The sequence below is a fragment of the Petaurus breviceps genome, unplaced genomic scaffold, assembly GCF_028583685.1.
Source record: "Petaurus breviceps papuanus isolate PSGF00001 unplaced genomic scaffold, PetGlider_PUasm1.0 76, whole genome shotgun sequence".
Classification (NCBI taxonomy): domain Eukaryota; kingdom Metazoa; phylum Chordata; class Mammalia; order Diprotodontia; family Petauridae; genus Petaurus; species Petaurus breviceps.
The window spans coordinates 13,271,166-13,292,898 of NW_027186473.1; the positions used below are offsets into that span (position 1 = coordinate 13,271,166).

The 21,733-nt window shown below is 36.2% G+C and overlaps 1 protein-coding gene across 5 annotated transcripts in view; it reads left to right on the forward strand.

The window, feature by feature from the left end:
- CEP135 (centrosomal protein 135) overlaps window positions 1-21,733 on the forward strand; it is a 121,108-nt gene that overhangs the window by 29,398 nt on the left and 69,977 nt on the right. For all 5 annotated transcript variants that reach the window (XM_069105272.1, XM_069105270.1, XM_069105274.1 and 2 more), the window contains 5 exons: window positions 4,108-4,331; window positions 5,671-5,823; window positions 16,989-17,141; window positions 21,224-21,301; window positions 21,440-21,591. In XM_069105272.1, the coding sequence (XP_068961373.1) occupies window positions 4,108-4,331; window positions 5,671-5,823; window positions 16,989-17,141; window positions 21,224-21,301; window positions 21,440-21,591 (760 nt within the window). The remainder of the gene's footprint in view (window positions 1-4,107; window positions 4,332-5,670; window positions 5,824-16,988; window positions 17,142-21,223; window positions 21,302-21,439; window positions 21,592-21,733) is intronic.

Genomic DNA, 21,733 nt, shown 5'->3' on the forward strand with positions numbered 1-21,733 from the left:
TCTCTTCATGCTTTCCTGTAAAATAAGATAGATTTTATACCCATCTGAGTGTGTATGTTATTCCCAATTTGAGAATAAAGTTCAAGCATTCCCCACTACCTCACCCATTTTTCCCCTTACTGTAAAAGTGCTTCCATGCCTCTTTTATGTGAGATAATTTACCTCATTCTACCTCTCCATTTCCCTATTTACCAGCGCACTACTCTTTCTTACCCCATAGTTTTGTTTTATTTAGAGATTAATCCATCTTATTCAACACACCCATGCCCTCTGTCTATGTATACTCCTTTTAAATACCCTAATAATGAAAGTTCTTATGAATTACAAGTATTATCTTCCTATATAGGAATGTGAACAGTTTAACTTTACTTAATTCCTTATGATTTCCCTTTCTTGTTTACCTTTTTGTGCTTCTGTTGAGTCTTATATATGAAAGTCAAAATTTCTATTCCATTCTGGTCTTTTCCTCAGGAATGCTTGAAAGTCCTCTATTTCATTGAACGTCTATTTTTTCTCTCTGAAAGATTATACTCAGTTTTTCTGGATAGGCAATTCTTGATTGTAACTCTAGCTCCTTTTGTCCATTGGAATATTATATTCCAATCCTTCTTATCCTTTCATGTAAAAGCTGCTAAATCTTGTCTTATCCTGACTTTGACTCCATGATACCGGAGTTGTTTCTTTTTACTGCTTGCAAATTTTCTCCTTGACCTTGGAGCTCTGGAATTTGATATAATATTCCTGGGAGTTTTCATTTTGAGATCCCTTTCTTCCTGGCTGCTTGTAATATTCTCTCCTTAATCTGAGAATTCCAGAACCTGGCTGTAACATTCCTAGGAGTTTCCTTTTTGGGATCTTTTTCAGGAGGTGATTGGTGGATTCTTTCAACCTCTATTTTGCCCTCTGGTACTAAAACATCAGGGCAATTTTCTTTGAGAACTTCCTGGAGGATGATTTTTAGGTTCTTACTTTGGTCATGACTTTCAGGTAGTCCAATAATTTTTAAATTATCTCTCCTGGATCTATTTCCAGGTCAGTGGTTTTTCCCATGAGATATTTCACATTGCCTTCTATTCTTTCATTTGTTTGGATCTGTTTAACAGCTTCTTGATTTCTCATAAAGTCATTAGCTTCCATTTGCTCCAATATAATTCTGAAGCAATGATTCTCCTCATTGAGCTTTTGAGATTCTTTTTCCATCTGGCAAATTTGACATTTTAAGGCATTTTTCTCCTCATTGCCTTTTTGAGCCTCGTTTGCCATTTGAGTCAGTCTGTTTTTTAAGGTATTATTTTCCTCAGTCAGGCTGTTGACTCTCATTTCACAATTTTCTTGCACTGTTCTCATTTCTCTTCCCAATTTTTCCTCCACTTCTCTTATCTGCTTCTTAAGGTCCTCTATGGCCTGTAACCAGCTTGTATTTTCCTTTGAAGCTTTTGGTGCAGGAGTTCTGACTTCACTGTTTTCCTCCTGTTCCATGCTTTGCTCCTTTTTGTCCCCCAAATAGGAGTGTAATGTTGGAATCTTCTGTCTGCTTTGTTTCCTTTGCCTGGTCATGTCGCCCCTCAGTCACTTGACCCCTGGGCTTTTTGCCACAGTAGGACTCTGCCATCAGACAGGGGAGCTTTCGTCCCAAATGCTGGGGTTTTCTCAGCTGCCGGAGGTATTAGATGGGTGTCCTCTCTGAGGTCTCCACACGCTCTGGCAAGCTGGACACACACCCCAGGACCTCCACCCTAGACTGCAAACCAGATCCAAGCAGGGTAAAGTAAGAGTGATTACCCCTCAGACTGGTGCTTGGTCCCCCTACACTCTGCAGGCCAGGAGCTGAAGCTGCCACATGGTGCTGGCTGGCTGTGCTGGGCATCTCAGTGACTTCTCGCCCCGGGGGCAAAAGCCACTCACTCCCACTTACTGGGTACCAAAGTCCATACTGCACTGACCTCTCACTTTGTCCTTCGCATCTGTGTGTTGATAAATCTGGAAACGGCCACAGTTGCTGCTGATCTGGAGTCCCTCCGGCCGGTGGCTGGTCAGCTGGATTCCTGCCGGGCTGTCCTCAGCGGGAGGTTAGCCTCTTTGTGTCATTTTGTGGGTTCTGCAGCTCCAAAGTTTGTTTAGAGTTCCATTTTTACATGGATTGGGGAAGGTGGAAGCCGGAGCTGTGGGAAGATCGTGCTTCTACTCCTCCGTCTTGGCTCCACCCCCTTGAGATCCCTTTCAAGAAGTGATTGGTGGATTCTTTCTATTTCTACTTTTCCCTCTGGTTCTAGAATATCAGGGCAGCTTTCCTTGATAATTTCTTGAAAGATGATGTCTAGGCTCTTTTTTATTTTCCATCATGGCTTTCAGGAAGTCCAGTAATTTTTAAATTATCTTTCCTGAATCTGTTTTCCAGGTCAGTTGTTTTTCTGATATTTCACATTTTCTTCTCTATTTTAATTCTTTTGATTTTGTTTTATTGTTTCTTCATGTCTCATAAAGTTATTAGCTTCCACTTGCCCAATTCTAATTTTTAAGGAATTATTTTCTTCAGTGAGCTTTTCTACCTCTTCCCATTTGGCCAGTTCTACTTTTTAAGGAGTTTTCTTCAGTGAACTTTTGTATTTCTTTTTCTATTTGTCCAGTTTTTCTCCTGAAGGCATTCTTCTCTTCATGTTGTAACTTTTTTTTTAACCATTTGACCCATTCTATTTTTTTTTTTTTTGAAGCAGTCGGGGTTAAGTAACTTGCTCAAGGTTACACAGCCAGTTATTTCTAGGTGTGGTGCTAAGTATCTGAGCCCAGATTTGATCCCCAGGTCATCCTGACACTGGAGTTGGTGCTCTTACTCGCTGAGCCACCTGGCCGCCCCTAAGCAATTGGGGTTAAGTAACTTGCTGAAGGTTACACGGCCAGGTGTTTCTGGGTGGGTGCTAAGTGTCTGAGCCTGGGATTAGATCCCCAGGTCATCCCAACACTGGAGTCCGTGCTCTTACTTGCTGTGCTACCTGGCCACCCCTCCCATTCTATTTTTTAAGCTGTTATTTTCTTCAGTATTTTTTGTTGCCTTCTTTTCCAAGCTGTGACTTTTTTTCCCATGATTTTCTTGTATCACTCTCATTTCTCTTCCCAATTTTTCCTCTACCTCTCTTGATTATTGAAATCTTTTTGAGCTCTTCCATGGCCTGAGAGCAATTCATATTTTTCTTGGAAGCTTTGGTTGTAGCAGTTTTGTCTTTGTTGTCTTCTTCTGAGTGTGTGTTTTGATCATCCTTGTCACCATAGTAACTTTCTATAGTCAGAATTTTTTTTCCTGTTTGTTCATTTTTCCATCCTATTTCTTGACTTTTAACTCTTTTCTAAAGTGGAGTTCTGTTTCCAGGGTGGAGGGTGCACTGTCCCTAGCTTCAGAGTTTTTGTGCAGATGTTTTCAGAGGTACTTGTACTTCTAGGGACCTGTAAGTTTTTAGTTCTTCCAAGGTGGCATGATCTAAGGAGAAGTGTATTTATTACTCTCCTGGCCTATGCTCTGGTCTGTGAATAGCCACAAGTACTCTTTTCCACCCTGGAACTGTGACCAGGGTTTCCATTCCCCTGTAGTCACAAACTCTGTTATGCTTGTATTCCTTCTCACCCCGAGACTGCCATTCAGGACTGTAACCCAGATCCAAGTATTGGTGATGCAACAGAGTCCTGTGCCAGTGCCACCAAAGGTGCCCCTGTAATCTTTTAACCCCCTTACTTGTCCGTGGACTGAGAGCTCTGGAAGCAGCTGCTGCTACTGCTGATTCAGTCCTAAAGTACTATTTTTAAAAGTAATTTAGATTTGAACTTTCTGGTATTTTGAATTTGGGATACTGACAAGCTCAATTTTATAATTGCATGTGAAATATGAAAATTTAAGCTGCTTTTTTTCCCTTTATTAATATTTGGTACTGGTTACAGAGATATACAGAAAAATATTCCCTACTCTTTAGTATTGTATTTGTAGAATACAAATTTCCTATTCTAGAAATTCAATATTTAAAAAAATTATAATTTAAAATTAAGATAAAATATTAAAAAAGCCCTTTCTCCCCCCCAAAAAAAACCTTTTTAATAATTTTATCCCACATTGATTTACAGAAAAAGAGCTTGTCTTGGAATTAGAGAGAATGAAGAAAGAATTTGGTGTCACACATAGGAAAAAGTCACCTTCTCGTCTAGATGTATTTGTCAAGAGTGTAGAAGAAGAACGGGATCATTATAAGAAAGAGCTAGAAAGACTCCAAAAGATAATAAAACGCCGATCTATACCTGCACGAAGTTCAAGACGTGAAAGAAGTTTAAGTACTAAAAGTCCAGAAAAGGTAATGCTTTTTTTGTCAAAATAGTAGATAAAACAAAGGAATCTCATAGTGATGCTGCTTATGATTTGTTGTTACTTTAAATGCAGTTCTGTAATAATTGAGTTTTCGTTTTTCTTATTTTTCAGGGTGCTAACATGAATTTTTTTATTATTATTTAAAAGTTTTTAAATCTGTAATTCTGGTAACATTTTCCTCTTGGTCTTTCCCAAATTGTAGTTATAGTATAGTCTCTGGTCTCTATTGGATATCACATTTTCAAGTTGTTCATTTTCAATTTACATGTCAACAAACTAACTGTCATCATGTGTGGATATGGTAATTTACCGTAACACAGGAAGCCAAGTTATTTAAGTTATATTAAAAGTTCCAATAAAAGATTGCATTGTAATATTAACCTCAGGTTTTTTCCACATCAACTATTATCTGATTCTTTCAGTTCAGTCTGCAATTTCAAGGTATAAACACATGGCCTAAGTTGATCTAAGTAGCAATTTTATACATACACACTAATCAAATAGGCAAAGAATATTGAGGATGCATGTGTTCTGGACATACACTCATTCACTTACCAAAGTCCCACAATATTGGCTGCTTCAGAGACATGAAGCATCATATTCACTAGTTCTAGGCAAGCAACTCTGCCTAAAACTCAGGCTATCACTGAGGGTCTGTGGAATTTTATTCTATGGTGGACAGAGGGAGTTGAAGACCCAGCAGTATAGGGTGTGATCATCCTTGCTGACTTGTAATGTACCAGTCATGAGCAGGCCAGATAAAGTTAACACAGGAGTTGGTAGAATTCCTTGGTATCATGGGCTGCAGTTGACGGACTTTCTTGGTGGTTCTGGCAGTTTCTGGTTACCTAACCCACCTCTCCTTTAAGGGAAAGGGTCTCTTTTACCACGATGGAATTTGTGTAGTTGTTTTTTTAATTCAGGCGTAGTAACCTGCATTTGACTTAATTACCATTTTATTAGATTTAATTCACTGTTCTAGTCTTTTGAAATCATTTTGGCTTCCCTTTTTGTCCTTGTATTTACTAGGTATCTCTGTCTCCCAACTTTGTGCTACTCACAAATTTGATGAACATATGATTTATGTCTTTATCAAAAGCATTGTTAAAAATGTTCAAGAGAAAAGGGTCAAGGCCTTATTTGCTTCACTTAGGAACTTTGTGTGTTACATACCTTGAATTATGCAAATAAAGTCAGGATGTTATTATTTTAGAATAGTTTTACTTTTTATAGATTAATGTATATAATTTTTATGGATTGTCTCCAGTAATTAAATATAATTTGTTAATATTGTAACAACTTCTTTTTAAAAATTATTTTATTAGGGTACTTACATTTCAGAACTCAGCATGATTACAAAAGAGAGAGATGAACTTCAGTCTATGCTGGATAGATTTGAAAACCACATGGGGGAAATACAATGCAATGTGAAACTATTAACTGCAGAAAGAGACAAACTGAGTGACCTATATAATCAAGTAAGAAACTCATTATCATTTAAGAATTTGTGGATTAGATGTGATGGAACTAGCTGACCTTTTTGCAGTTTTTGTGTACATCATCTTATTTGATCACCAAAGAACCAAGATATAAATTACTTTAATATTTTCTTAGTTGACCTACATGATTAGACTCCTGCCATTTGTAGGACCTATTAAAAGGTCAGATTTATTATTATAGGTAAGCCTGTCTGTTGCTCATTATGCTTCCAAAGCAGGAAATCTTTAGTTTATATCCTCCTATATGTTTTCTTCCTAATCAAATCAGTATCACCCATGTCTTATAGCAATTATCAAATGGAGTTTAAATTACTCGCTCTCTGCAAAGTTATGAGTGACTAATGAACTTCCCTTAATCCTCATCCTTCTTGATCTCTCTGCAGCCATTGACACTGTGGATTACACTCTTTTGATATTCTTTTCACTCTGGTTTTGTGTGGTACTGCACTCTTCTGGTTCTCCTGTCTTCACTGCTCCTTCTCACGTAGCAGGTTGGGCTTCCTAACCATGGATGGTCCCTTAAAACTATGTCATGGACTCTCTTCTCCCCCCATACCATTTTTGTTGGGTATCTCAGCTTCCATGCATTCAATTTTCACCTTGAGGAAATTATGGGAATTGAGTAAATCACATCGACTCCATCCATAGGACTCAATTCTGGGTCTAGGTCAGTTTGCTTTCTTTCTTTTTTTTTTTTTTACTTTTATTTTTTTTTGGAGGGGGGGAAGGCAGGGAAATTGGGGTTAAATGACTTACCCATGGTCACACATGGCTAGTGAGTGTTATGTGTCTGAGTCCAGATTTGAACTCAGGTCCTCCTGACTTAAGGGCCTCTGCTCTATTCACTGTGCCAACTTGCCGGCCCCTCAGTTTGCTTTCTATTCATTTATCGGTCTAGTCCAATTTCTGTCTCATGAGAAAACTTTAACCTAGCCCTGCATGGCTAGGAATCTGGACAACCTCTATTTGTTGCTTACAGAGAACCTTTACTAAGGACCTAGGTTATGTTGACTAGAAACCCTGTCAGATATAAAGATTGATACAAGGATTTTTCTCACAATTATATATCTCAAGCAACCCATATATGAAAACTAGCCCCTACTGGTCAATCAGTTAGTGTTTCTTTATTACTTTGATTGAATACAGACACTGGGGGTGTCCTATAATTTAGTGCATTTTCTCTGGCTTTACCTCATGTTTGGAAGGAATACTCTCCCTCCTCATCTGTACCGCCTGGTTTTCTTCCTTCCTACTTTCTACAAGAAACTTTTCCCAGTCCTATTCAGAGATAATACCATTTTTTTTGAGATTACGTGCAATTTACCCCTTACATATTTATATATAGTTGTTTGCATGTTGTCTCTTTCCTTTCTTTGCAGCCCCAGACCTTAGCACAAGGTCTGGCACATAATAAGTGATACATGCTTGCTGAGTTGATTTCTAGTTATTTGTGTAGTTCTTTGGAAAACTCCCCCCCTTTTTAAAAGAGTTGAATGTCTTTTATTGATTTCTTTTGTTTTTGCATTAGCAGTTTCCAATATATTCTTCTTTCTTCCTACTTAGAAGACCTTAAAAACAAAGAATAAAAAAGGGGGAAAAAATACAGTCCTTTTGTTCAAATTAGTTTTCTTCCATATTTGAGGGTCTTTTGATCTTTCTCTTGGCCAAAAGCAAAATTTGTTGTTTGTTATTGAAATTTTTCAATTTAGGGACTATACTTCTAAGAGTATGAAGATCAGTTTGTTTTTGTTGTTGTTTCTGACAGGTATCTGTGAATTCTATCAGTCGAGGCTTTCTCTATGTTTAGAAGTTCTGATAATTTTCTTTCCTTATTTCTCATATTGTGATATTCAGGATTTTGTTGTAGTTGTAATTCAGTCATGTTCTTTTGAGAAACCCAATCTGTATGTTGTGTCTCTGCATCCTATCTTCGAGAGGCTTTGCTTCGGTACGTATTCATTTAATGTTTATTCCCTTTTAATGTCTTTCACCAACTTTGCAGTGTTTTTATGTTCCGAGTATCTTTTAATTCTTCAGAGAGACTTCCCATCATGAAAAACTGAATTGTGTTTTAAATTCATTGTTGAAGATAGTTTTCTTGGATTCAGAGCCAACATGGTGAAATAAAGGCAGGGATTTACCTGAGCTCTTCCTAAAACCCTTTGAAATACTTTTAAAAAATGACTAAACAAATTCTAGATTAGCAGAACCGACAAAAAGATGGACTAAAGCAAATTTCCAGCCCAAGACCACTTGGAAGGTCACCAGGAAAAGTCTGTTGCACCAGTGCATACTCGGCCTTAGCAAACCAGGGGCAGGCCTTTGGAGCGACTGAATTGGCAACAGCAGTGGCAGTGGTTGCCTTCAGAACTCTTAGCTCACAGATGGTAAGGGGGTCGAACAGGTAGGAGGAGATTACAGAGGTCTTTTTACTGATATTGCGTTGGTACTCTGTCGCTTTGCCCATACACAGATCCAGGTTGCAGCCCTGGGTGATAGGGAGGGGACCACTAGCACAGCAGAGCTTGTGACAGTAGTGGAGGGGGGTCCCTCCTCACATTTCCAGAGTAGAAAAGAGTACTTGTGGTCACTCATAGTCCAGAGCACAGGTCAGGAGAGTAGTAAATGCCTCTCCTCAGATCATACCATCCTGGAAGAACTGAAAACTTAGAGGTCCCTGGAAGTATTTCTGAAAACAGCTGTACAAAACCCCTGAGGCTTGGGACAGTACACCTTTGAGGAGCCTTACTTTAACAAGTTGTTAAAAGTCAACTAATAGGCTGGGAAAATGAGCAAGCAAGAGGAAAAAAACTTTCGACTATTGAAAGTTACTATGGTGAAACACAGAAGAAGACAACAAAGTCAAAACTTCAACATCCAAAGCCTCCGAGAAAAATATGAATTTGTGTCAGACCATGGAAAAACTCAAAAAGGATTTTGAAACTCAAAAGGTAGAGAAAAATTGGGAAGAAAAATCAGAGTAATGCAAGAAAATAATTGAAAAACAAGTCAACAGCTTGGTAAAGAAGATATAAAAAAATACTGAAGAAAATAGCACTTTAAAAAACAAAGGCCTAGTGATAAAAGAAGTACAAAAAGCCAAGGAGGAGAAGAATGCCATAAAAAGCAGAATTGGACAAATGGAAAAGGAAATCAAATCCAAAAGCTCATTGAAGAAAATAATTCTTTAAAAATTAGAATGGAACAAGTGGAAGATAATGACTTTATGAGAAATCAAGAAACAATCAAAACCAAAAGAATGAAAAAAAGGAAGATAGTGTGAAATATCTTATTGGAAAAACAGCTGACCTGGAAAATAGATCCAGGAGAGATAACTTAAAAATTTTTGGACTTCCTGAAAACCCTGACTAAAAAATAAAAGAGTCTAGATGTGATCTTTCAAGAAATTATCTCAAGAGAATGACAATAATGAGACAGCATATCTAAATTTATGGGATGTAGCAAAAGCAGTTCCTAGGGGAAGTTTTATATCTCTGAGTACTTACATGAATAAAATAAAGAAGAGATCAATGAATTGGGCATGCAATTAAAAAAGCTAGAAAAAGAACAAATTAAAAATTCCCAATTAAATACCAAATTATAAATACTAAAATCCAAAGGAGATTAATAAAATTGAAATCAAGAAACTATTGAAATAATAAATAAAACTGAAAGCTGGTTTTATGAAGAAAAAACAAAAAATAAAATAGTTAAACCTTTGTTTAATTTGTTTAAAAAAAAAAAGAAAAGGGGGTGACTAGGTGGCGCAGTGAGTAGAGCACCATCCTTGGAGTCAGGAGGACCTGAGTTCAAATCTGGCCTCAGACGCTTGACACACTAGCCATGTGACTTTGGGCAAGTCACTTAACCCCAATTGCCCTACAAAAAGAAAAAAAGAAAGAAAACCAGATCGCCAGTATCAAAAATAAAAAGAGCTAATCCACCACCAATGAAGAGGAAATTAAAACAATAATTAGGAGCTATTTTGTCCAACTGTATGCTAATAAATTTGACAATCCTAGTGAAATGGGTGAATATTTACAAAAATATAAATTACCCAGATTAGCAGAAGAGGAAATAAAATACTTAATTTAACCCTATTTCAGAAAAAAGAAATTGAACAAGCCATCAATGAACTCCCTAGGGAAAAATTTCCAAGGCTAGAGGGATTTACAAGTGAATTCTACCAAACATTTACAGAACAATTAATTCTAATACTATATAAACTATTTGGGAAAATAGGAGAAGAGGGAGTCCTACCAAATTCTTTTTCTGATACAAATATTGTGCTGATACCTAAATTGAGAAAAACCAAAACTAAAAAAAAAATTATAGACCAATTTCCCTAATAAATATAGATGCAAATGTTTTCAGTAAAATGCTAGCAAAAAAGATTACAGCAACTTATCACAAGAATAATACACTATGATCAATTAGGATTTAAGCCAGGAATGCAGGGCTGGTTCAATATTAGGAAAACCAACAGTGGTATTGACCATGTCAACAACAAAACTAATAGAAACCATATGATTATCTCAATAGATGCAGAGAAAGCTTTTGACAGAAGCTTTTGACATTCCTATTAAAACACTAGAGAGCATAGGAATAAATGGAGTCTTCCTTAAAATGATAAGTAGCATCTACATTAAACTGTCAGCAAGCATTATATATAATGGGGATAAGCTAGAAGAATTTCAAATAAAATGAGGGGTGAAACAAGGAGTCCATGATCCACCTTTGTTATTCAATACAGTCCTAGAAATGTTAGGTTTAATGATAAGAGAAGAAAAAGAAATTGAAAGAATTAGGATAGACCAAGAATAAACAAAACTATCACTCTTTTCAGATGATATGCTGATATACTTAGAGAATCCTAAAGAATCGAGTAAAAAACTACTTGAAATAATAAACAATTTTAACAAAGTTGCCGGATACTAAAATAAACCAACATAAATCATAGGCATTTCATATATTACTAGCAAAGTCCAACAGCAAGAGATAGAGAAATTACATTTAAAATTACTTTAGATTTTATAAAATATTTGGAAGTCTACTTGCCAAAACAAACCCAGGAACTATATGAACACAGTTCCAAAGCACTTTTTACACAAAGTCACATCTAAATATTGAAAAAACATTGCTCTTGGGTATGCTGAACTACTATGATAAAAATGACAAATCTATCTAAATTAATGACTTATTCAGTGCCATACCAATCAAACTACCAAAAAATTATTTTAGAGAGCTAGAAAAAATAATAAAATTCATCTGGAACAACAAAAGGTCCAGAATATCAAGGGCATTAATGAATTGAAAGGCAAGGGAAGAAATTATCAAGGAAAACTTCCCTTGATATTCTAGAACCAGAGGGTAAAATTGATATTGAAAAAACCCACTGACCACCTCCTGAAAGAGATCCCAAAATGAAAACTACCAGGAATATTATAGCCAAATTCTAGAGTTCCCAGGTTGAGGAGAAAATATTACAAGTAGGCAGAAAGAAACAGTTCAAGTATTGTGGAACCAGAGTCAGGATAACACAAGATTTAGCAGCTTCTACATTAAAGGATCAGAGGACTTGGAATATTATATTCCAGATGGCAAAGGAACTAGAATTACAATTGAGAATCACCTACCTAGCAAAACTGAGTATAATCCTTCAGGGGGAAAATGGGTTCAATGAAATAGAGTACTTTTAAGTATTCTTGATACTTAAGAGTAGAACAGAAAAAAAAAATAGAAAAAAAAAGACCAGAGTAGAATAGAAAATTTGACCTTCAAGTGCAAGACTCAACATAAGCATAAAAAGGAAAGCCCAATGGGAAAACACAAAAATCAATACCATCAATAATTTTCATCAGGAATATAAAAGCTTTCCAATAAAACCAGCTATGAGTATTTTTCAAGCTTGTTTCATGGACTAAATCAAGATTTTCCTAGTCCAGGTATATCCAGTCAGCATCCATTATCTTATACACATGAGATGCTCAGTCACCTCAGTTCCAAGGGTGTGGACTTTAAAAAATACGAGAGTGCAAAGATATACAGGCAGTGGGGTATAGAAATCCATCTTGCCCTACAAGAAAGTAAGGTGGGGATAAGGGTGGACATAAGAGAGAACAGATTGGGGAAAGGGGTGTTCAGTATTCTTGCTGTATTGGGGTGGGGCAGAGATGGGGAGAAAATTTGTAACTCAAAATCTTGTGGAAATGAATGTTGAAAACTAAAATAAATAAATTTATGAAAATATGAGAGTACAGAGTTTTGGTCCACTCTTTCTCAGCTTACACTCTGAAGATAATAAGACAAATGTATATCACTATAGGTTAACCATATTTTTTTAAGTTTTTATTTTTATTTTCCCCCAGTTATATATAAAGACCATTTATTATTATTTACAATTTTCAACATTACTTTGAGTTCCAAACTCTCTCTCCCCATCACCCCTCATTGAGAGGGCAAGCAGTTTGATGTAGGTTGTACATGTGTAGTCATGGAAAGCATATCTGTGGTGGTCACATTGTGAAAGAAGACATGGACCAAAAGAAGGGAAACCTTAAGAAAAATAAAGTAAAAAAAAAAAGTATGCTTCTTTCTGTTAAAAAAAATAATTTTCTGCATTGAGAACATTTTTTTAACTTAAATTCATTTTTTATTTTTTATGAATTTTATTTTCCTGGCTTTCACTCCATGCTTAGAATTTTCTCTTCTCATCTCTACCTTCTGGCTACCCCAGCTTCCTTTATTCCCAGCTACAATCCTACCTTAAGTAGGAAACCTTTTTTCCCCCCTCAATTTTAGTTTTTTTTTCTTTAGGTTATCTCCAAGTTAGTCTGTATATATCTTGTTTATACATAGTCATTTGCATAATGCCTCCCCCCTTAGAATGACCACTGTTTGAGGGCAGGAATAGTTTTTTGCCTTTCTTTGTGTCCTTAATGCTTTGTACACTGCCTGGCACATATTAGGTGATTAATAAATGTTTATTGACTGCCTGAAACTGGAGCCTTATGAGATTTTGTTGTTGTTAATCCATGATCTCTGAAGGGTTTTATAGGATTCTTTCTTTCATTGGGTACTATTGATTAATTTCCCTTATATTATAATGTTTAACTTACGTTTTTACTTTTTGGTTTTGTTCATTCTTCATTTTGATTAGTATTCTTGCTATTGGTTTATCTATCTACTAGACTATTTTTTCGTCCTGATAAATCTGATGTTTTGGCTTTTTTATTATATTCTTGTCACCTACTCTCTGACCACTACTATTTTACTGGAATGGTAGACACCCTGAATTTGGAATGAAGTGTTTCCTCAGTGTCCTGAGATGGGGGACATATAAAACTTCCTTGCTTGTTCTTTCGTCCTAAGGAACCTCCAGGGCAGGGGAATAGGCACACCTTGGTTTCCTGTGAACTTTCTTTCAGACCCTAGCCAGGTGCCTGAGATGGTATGTTTTTAGGCCTCTACTTTTTCCCTCCCATTCAGCATCTGCTGCTTCTTGGGATTACTGAAATGCAGCCTTTGTTTTATTCCATTCCTGCTCTAATTTTGAAGACATGGTTGCTACTTTCCTTTCTCCAAGGAATACAGGATTCATTGGTTCTATATTTTTTAAAGTCTTGTGATGATGGGCAAGTGATGAAGCAGTAGGTATGGATACATGAGGAGCTGTAGTCACAACCCTGAACATATGTGGCCCAGGCCATTGCCTGGGTTGCCTTCTCACTGGTCTGAAGCAGCAGTGAGATTTGGCAGCTCCCTGGTGTCTGAGCAACCTTTTTAAGGACTTCATTGCTCATCTCCTGGCATGAGGAAGGAATGTGCCCCAGAGATTGTCTACTTCACTAAATCCTGGCCTGCTTACCACAGCAGGCAGGCATCTTACCCTGGCATAACTACTTTGGAATTTCTCTAACTTTTCTACAATTCTCTAGGAAGCTCATTATTGGGAAAATGTTATCCTCCCCCAAATTTTTCCGTAGAGACTCTTCTTACAGTTGTTATGGATTTATTTGTTCCTTTTTTTTTTTTAAGCAATCGGGGTTAAGTAACTTGCTCAAGGTTACATGGCCAGTTATTTCTGGGTGTGGTGCTAAGTATCTGACCCCAGATTTGATCCCCAAGTCATCCCAACACTGGAGCCGGTGCTCTTACTCGCTGAGCCACCTGGCCGCCCTTTATTTGTTCCTTTTTTAAGGGCCATCTCTAGCTCTGTAATAATTTTTTGTACCTATTAATATTTTCTTTGATTTATTTCTCATTCCAGCTCTATCCTGAACTACGGTTTTGTGTCATGGCCAGATTTTAAAACCCTTGGCTGCAGTTTTGAGTGGGATTTTTGGTCTTTCTTGGTCTTGTCATAGGTCTCCAGGCTTTCTGGACTGCCCCACAATACCGGGAGTTTGTGTCATTCCCTTCCCTCCTCCCTGCCCCACTAGATTTTAGAGTTTCAGAATGTTGGGTTTTTCCTATGACATCTTAGGCAAAGTGACAGGTACTTCAGAGCTTTTGTCTGCATCCCTGTATGATCACTATTCCATGACTTTGGCCTTGGTTGGTTGAGCTAGGAGGTTCTAGATTGTTTGTCTGTACTGGTTTTGCTGGCAGCTCCATTATCCTGTTGCCTACAGGTTTCTGACTTTTTGTGCATTACTGGATTTGGAACAAGTTACTTTACTGCACTTTTCTCATTTGATATTTTGATCACTATTCTTTCTGGTGCAAATTTCATTTTTTTTTTGCTTGGGTAAATATGTAAGAGCCAAGCATCCTGCTTCTGTTCAGGCAGTCATCTTGGCTGGAGGTCACACCATCTATCTTAATACAAAATCAAATAAATAGCACTGTAGGGATGAGACTAGTGAGGCTCAAAGAGGTTTTTAAACTTGGTTTGTACAACTAGTAAGTGACAGAGTAAGGATTCAAACACAAGTCTTCTGTCTTTAAGTCTAGAGTTTGTTCCCCTATAACAAGCCAGAAGGGGACCAGGTTTGGGGAAAAAGAAGAGGAAGTGAACTTTGAATATTGTTAGTTTTAGATGCCAAGGTTTTACATATATCACTTAATCCTTCAAGATACCCTGTGAGGTAGTCCTATTATATACAATATCTCAGAAAGAAACTGAAACTCATGGAAGCTACATGACTAGCCCAGAGTCAAACAACTTGTGTCTGTAGCAGTACATTTCTCTCCTTAAATTACATGTATTTACTCATACATTTAAATGTCTGAATGTAAATTCCTTTGAAGGCAAGAGAATGGTTTTGGTTTTGTGTTTTGCTTTTTAAAAATAACATCTACTGATATCTTTTTTATATCATAATCCTTATAGATATTCTCCTCCCCACTCACCCACTACAAAATGAGCCTTGTAGCAAGGAGAAAACTGCACATTAATGACATCTGATACTGGATACATCATTCTGCACTTGTAGTCCTCCATGTCTCTAATGAAAAGATTTAATTCTCTGGGGCCATGATTAATTATTACCATTTGGTATAGTTTTAGTGTTGTGTTTTCTTTATTGTAGTCATTGTTTATTGTTCTCCTGGTTCTGAATCTTTACTTTTCATGAATTCCTACACGTTGTTCTGTGGTTTTGTGAAGCTCCTCATATTTGTCATTTTTAGAACACCATAATGTTCCATTATGTTCACATATCACAGTATCTATTCCACAATCAGTAGTTTGTTTCCAGTTTATTGTTACCACAAAGTATTGCTCTGAATCTTTTCCAGAAATTCTTGTTGAATAGGGCATTCTTGCTAAGCTTGGTGGCATATGCCTATAATCCCTGCTACTGGGAAGGCTGAAGCTGGTGGATCACTTGAGCTCAGGAGTTCTGAGCTGCAGTGGGCTAAATCTGATTGGGTGTGTTCACTGTGTTTGATACAAATACAGTGAACCCCTGGGAGATGACTCTCACTAGGCTACTTAAGAAGGGGGCAAACCAACCTACATTGTAAATTGAGCAGGTCCATATATTGACCATTAGTAGGATTGGGTCTGTGATTGACTGCTATGCACAGGAGACATAGGGTCATCCACTCTGAAAAAACAAAGGTAGAGAAAGAGAATTCTTAATTATATTGGTGTAAATCTATTTTATGACAAACTAATTTAGATTTTACCCAGCAGATATGAAGAACTGTTAAACCACTGCAATTATCCAGATGGTTAGTAATAGGGTCATCTGTTGTGGTGGAGAGTGAGAGACTCAAAGGGACAGTTGCAAAAGGTATCATGAATTGAATACTAGTGGTGGGAAGTGGGAATATTCAAATAAGTCACTAGGATTTTTAGCATAGGAAACTACCAGAGTTTTGGTGCCTTTGAGTGAAAGAGTAGTTAGCTTATATCACTTAGTTTGTACAGAATATTGAACTACTGCATTACTGGTCTGTGCAAATATAAATACAGAAAGTCAATATATAGGTAAAACTGCCTAGTAGAATACAATACATAATTATTATTCAGTTTACTTCACAAATGCTGCCATTTATGCTGTTTACTTGATTTTATATTGAGATAGATGGTGTGACCTCCAGCCAAGATGCTTGCCTGAACAGAAACAGGCTGCTTGGCTCTTACATATCTACCCAAGCAAAAACCTGAAATTTGTACCAGAAAGAATAGTGATCAAAATATCAAATGAGGAAGTGTAGTAAAGTAACTTATTCCAAATCCAGTAATGCACAAAAAGTCAGAAACCTGTAGGCAACAGGATAATGGAGCTGCCAGCAAAACCAGTACAGACAAAGAATCCTGAACCTCCTAGCTCAACCAGCCAAGGCCAGAGTCATGGGATAGAGATCACACGGGGATGAAGGCAAGAGCTCTGAAGTACCTATCACTTTGCCTAAGATGTCATAAGAAAAATCCAGCATTCTAAAATTCAAAAAACTAGTGGCGCAGGGAGGAGGGAAGGGAATGACACAAACTCCTGGTATTGTGGGGCAGTCCAGAAAGCCAGGAGACCTATAACAAGACCAAAAAGGACCAAAAATCCCACTCAAATTGCAGCCAAGGGTTTTATGTGTAAAATGTGTAACAAAATCATGACCTGCTACTCTCTCGTATTCTAGAAATCTTATTTTCAGATTGTGGTGTTAGTGTTCTGACTTACAATTCATTTTTTAAGGCACAACATGATTTATGTACACTAAGAAAGGAAGGAACATATTCTTTGCCATCCCAAGATATTCTTTGTCTTATGGAAAAAGAAAAGGAGATTGCATTATCTGACTTGAGACTAATGATTGTAGAAAAGGAAGCTTTAAGAGAGAAGTTAAAGGTGAGTACCTTGTTTCTTTGAAGTTCAAGATTTTCATTGTAACTTTAGTTTCCTTTGTAATAGCATTTATGAGAAGAACCTAAGATTTTAGAAATCTTGCAGGAAAGAAAAAAAATTGGTCCCAACAAACTTTTTCTGTTTGGTTGCTACATAGAATGTACAACTAAATTTCAGGTTCATCATCTAGATTACAAACCAGTTTAGGCTATGAAAACATCTTTTTGCATGTTGAAATGCCTAGGACTGTGTCATAGTAGGCACTTAAACTATGCTAAAGAAATATTTTAAAGTAATAACTAAAAACATTTTAGAAAAAAAGTTAGTCAAAATTATTTCAAATTGTATGTATTTTTCATAGAATCTTTATTTTTGCTTTTTGGAGGGGCGAAGGCAGGGCAATTAGGGTTAAGTGACTTGCCCAAGTTCACACAGCTAGTAAGTGTTAAGTGTCTGAGTCTGGATTTGAACTCACGTCCTCCTGACGCCAGGGCTGGTGCTTTATTCACTGCACCACCTAGCCACCCCCATAGAATCTTTTATGACAAAAGATGTTCAAAAAGGATCTATTATAAAATTTACTATTGAAATGTTAAATTTATTCGTGTATTTTCCTTGTGTATTTTTCACATACCCAGATAGAAATAAAATCCAGAAAAATTATGATGTCATTCCATAGCCTTTAAGTTTGTTAGCACTAAAACAAACTGTTAAGGTAATTTAGTCCTACCTTGCTTGTCATTTTATCCATTCCAATCCAATAAACATTTATTAAACACTTATTACGTGCCAGGTACCATAATAAGTGCTGGGATATAATTTACAAAAAGAAAGGCTGTTCCTGTACTTACGCTTATAGTCTAATGGGAGAAAATAACACAAAAGGAGGCAGGAAAGAGGAAGTGAGGCAGGACACCAGTGCTTACCTGTGGCAGGAGCATCTTGTTCTGTGGAGTTGAAACCAGGTGGAACAGCTGATGCAAGTAGTGTAATTTGAAAGTCCAGTTTCTGTCCTTTATAAAGGAAAGTATTGGGAGAAGTTTGGTACTTCATATTCTAGCCCTCTACTCAGAGGGGAAAGGAGGCTGAGGGAGGTGACATTCAATCAATATTTAAGTTAGGTGCATAGTGGTGAGATTAGAGACAGTGAGCTTATCCTGGGAGAGGTGTCTTGTTCTGTGGAGTTGAAACCAACCAACTAAATGAGAGAACAGAGAGACTTGAGTGACTTGGTCAGGATAAATGATTCATGGTGTATGGATTCTCTCTTAGGAAGAGGGAACATAATGTTAGAAAGGGAAAAGCTACAGGCAAAACAAAAGTCAGCTTCAGAGGGTTGATCATAAGGTAATTTAAAAAATAATTTAAGAGCCAAAGATTGGTGTCTGAACTTAGTGAAGAGACAAAGGGTAGAGGAAAAAGAATGGACCACACCAGTTAGATTACTATCATTTATTGAATTCTTTCTTTTTCTCTGTTCCCTGTTTTGTAAAAAGTAGGTAGGGAAAGAAAGAGAGAAAATTATAAAAGAATATGAAGGAAGAAAATAAATAATAAAAGTCATAACAATGAACATAAATGGGATAAACTCACCCATAAAGTAGAGGAGGATAATAGATTAATTTAGAAGGCAGAATCTAACAGTATATTTTAGAGTAACATACATAAAACATAAAGATTCACACGGTTACAATGTGGAACTGGAGTAGAATTTACTATGTTCAAGGTAACTTTTTAAAAGCAAAGGTAATAATCATAGGCAAGATTTGAACAAAAGAAAGAGAAACTACTTAAAGGTACCATAGCTATTAAGATAATATCAGTACTTAATAAATATGCATGGAAAAGCATAACATTTAATTACTTAAACTTAATTGAATTATGGAGAGAAATAGACAAAACAGTAATACTTGGAGACCACAGTGTGTCCCTTTCATCCTAAACAAATCTAACAGAAAGATAAATTAGAAAAGTCAAGAATCTGAAGAAAATTTTAGCAGTTAGATGTTAAAGAACTCTCATCTTTACTTAAAATAAATAGAAGGGAACATACCTATTTCTCAACTATGGCAACTTTACTAAAAAACCTTATAAACAAATGCAAAAATATAAAACACATATTTTACTAACCACAATGTAAAAATTTCCAAACTGTATTGTTGGAAATTTTGAGTTGTCATAGACTCTTTTGTTTTAATGTTTTACTTTTATCTAATACTAAAGTTAAATCTAACAGATTTCTAGACAACAGACATTTTTCACCTATTTTGTATTTTCCTGACTATTGTTGTGACAATATCTTTTGAGTGATTATGGATTTCATTGAGAAGGTCCTATAATGTTCTAGGCCTTGATACAATCAACATAATGTTATTATCAGTTAAGATTGTCTAAAAGATATCATCATTTATAGAGAATCACTCTTTCATTTGTATGTAAATATATCTGTAGAGACAGTGACAAGCACTTGGTGAGTGTACATCTTGTTTTATGCCTTACCTGATATCGCCTGATAATCAGAGAGTTGTTGAACAGTTATTTCTGGTTGCATCTATCAAGGTATCTTGTAGGATTATAATATTTATGGTAATTATCTGCTGGAGGAGAGCCTCCTAGTCAAGTAACAGAATGCCTTTTTTTTTTTTTGTAATCAATAAAAACAGGAGCATTTTACATTCTCTGTACTTTCAGTCATTTGTGTTTCCTGCTGTAGAAAGTTGTTTGCAAAAGGCTGCATCTTTCTCATGTTTTCCTCAGAGATAACCTTCAAAATGTGTTTAGATCATTATCATAACGATACATAAAAACGAGAAATTGGCTTATGGTTTGATGGTTAGTAATGTCTTTTTGTTCCCCGTTTTATGATAATAATGACTGTGTCTTAGGAAATAATGTTTCTTTTTCTCTTGGATATATGATATAAGAACTCCATGAGCTCCTTTGTTTGCCTTATGAAGAACATATGGACCATCTTTCCATTTAGCTGTAACTTTTTTTTTGTCTTCTGGTTTCATTGTGAAAAATACTAATATTGACTTGGTTCAGCACATAGCATGTTAGTTGGTCATTAGACAAAGATTTCACATTTAGATTGCCCACAATTAAGTTATTATTTATGGATAAGTCTAAAAGTTTCATAATTCTTTTTCCTTCTGTTCCCATTGTTATCACTGTGAAAGCAGAGAGAAGTCATGAAAGATTCAGTATTATTTTTATCTTGGTTTCTTGAGTTGTTATAACTAACAAATGAATCACCTAGTGGTCACACTATGGGGAAAATGCTCCTTGTATGTGGCTATGTTGATTTTCACACATCAGATTCTGTCACTAATGCTTATAACCTTTCTAGCATGGCAGAGCTTTTTAGAGCTAGTACTCTTCTAGCATGACCTTTGAGAGCTCATCATGACTTTCACACCAGAGAGTAATAGAAAAGTAGGGTACTCATGCATACCTCCAGGCCCTCCCTGCCTCTTAAGCAGGTAGGATTAAGACTAAACTACATGCAATGTTCTGACATTGCCTTGGTAGATCTCTACTGAATTCTTTCTGATCTTTGTGGAAGCCTTATTTTGTATCATGAAGGGTAACCCTGTTTTCTTGAAGTTTACTCCAGTGGAGTATAAAAAGAAATAAGTATGACTATGTTATTATGAAGCCATCTTTTCATATCATTAGTTCAAGTACTTTGTGTCTAACACTTAACTTTTTCCTCTTTTTTTTTTTTTTTTGCTTTTTGGAGGGGCAATTGGGGTTAAGCCCAAGGCCACATGGCTAGTTTGTGTGTGTGTGTGTGTTAAGTGTCTGAGGCCAGATTTGAACTCAGGTCCTCCTGACTCCAGGGTCGGTGCTCTATTCACTGTACCACCTAGCTGCCCCAACTTTTTCCTCTTTATAAATAAAAGTGTTGTATGCATACTATGAGACTATAAACTCCTTGAAATAGATTCATTCATTAAGCCATCTAAAATTTCTAACCCCTGTTATCTAGGATCTTGCATAGTGTCTTATACGCAGTAGGCACTTAATAAATGTTGTTTTGTCTTGTGACTTACACTAATATTTCCCATAAAATTGTCTTTCAGAATCTACAGGAATTGGCTATTATGGGAAAATCAGAAATGGAAAAAAATATGGAAGATCTAGAAAACATTAATTATGAGGTGATTTAAACTTCTTTCAAAAGCAACTTTTTAGTAAATAAAGTTTTTCTTTAAGAAAAATCCTTAAAGAGTAACAAGAGGAAAAACTAAATTCCTTCTCTAAGTATATGCCATTCCATTTTTATCCATTAATTACAGCTTGAAACTGAAAGATGTGATTTGAAGTCTAAAGTATCAATGATGAAAGAGACAATAGAGTCACTAGAGAATAAATTGAAACTTCAGTATCAAAAACTTATACATGTTGCTGATGACTCATCACAACAGAAAACTGCATTGAATTCACTGAGGTAAGTTTATTTGAAATATTTAATATGCTTAATATGATCACCTTAGGAAGTACTTAGAACTGTTTCATGCCCCATGGTACAGGATTACTAAAAACTGTGTAACTGAATACACCTGTATGAATTTATTTCTCTTTTCTTTCCA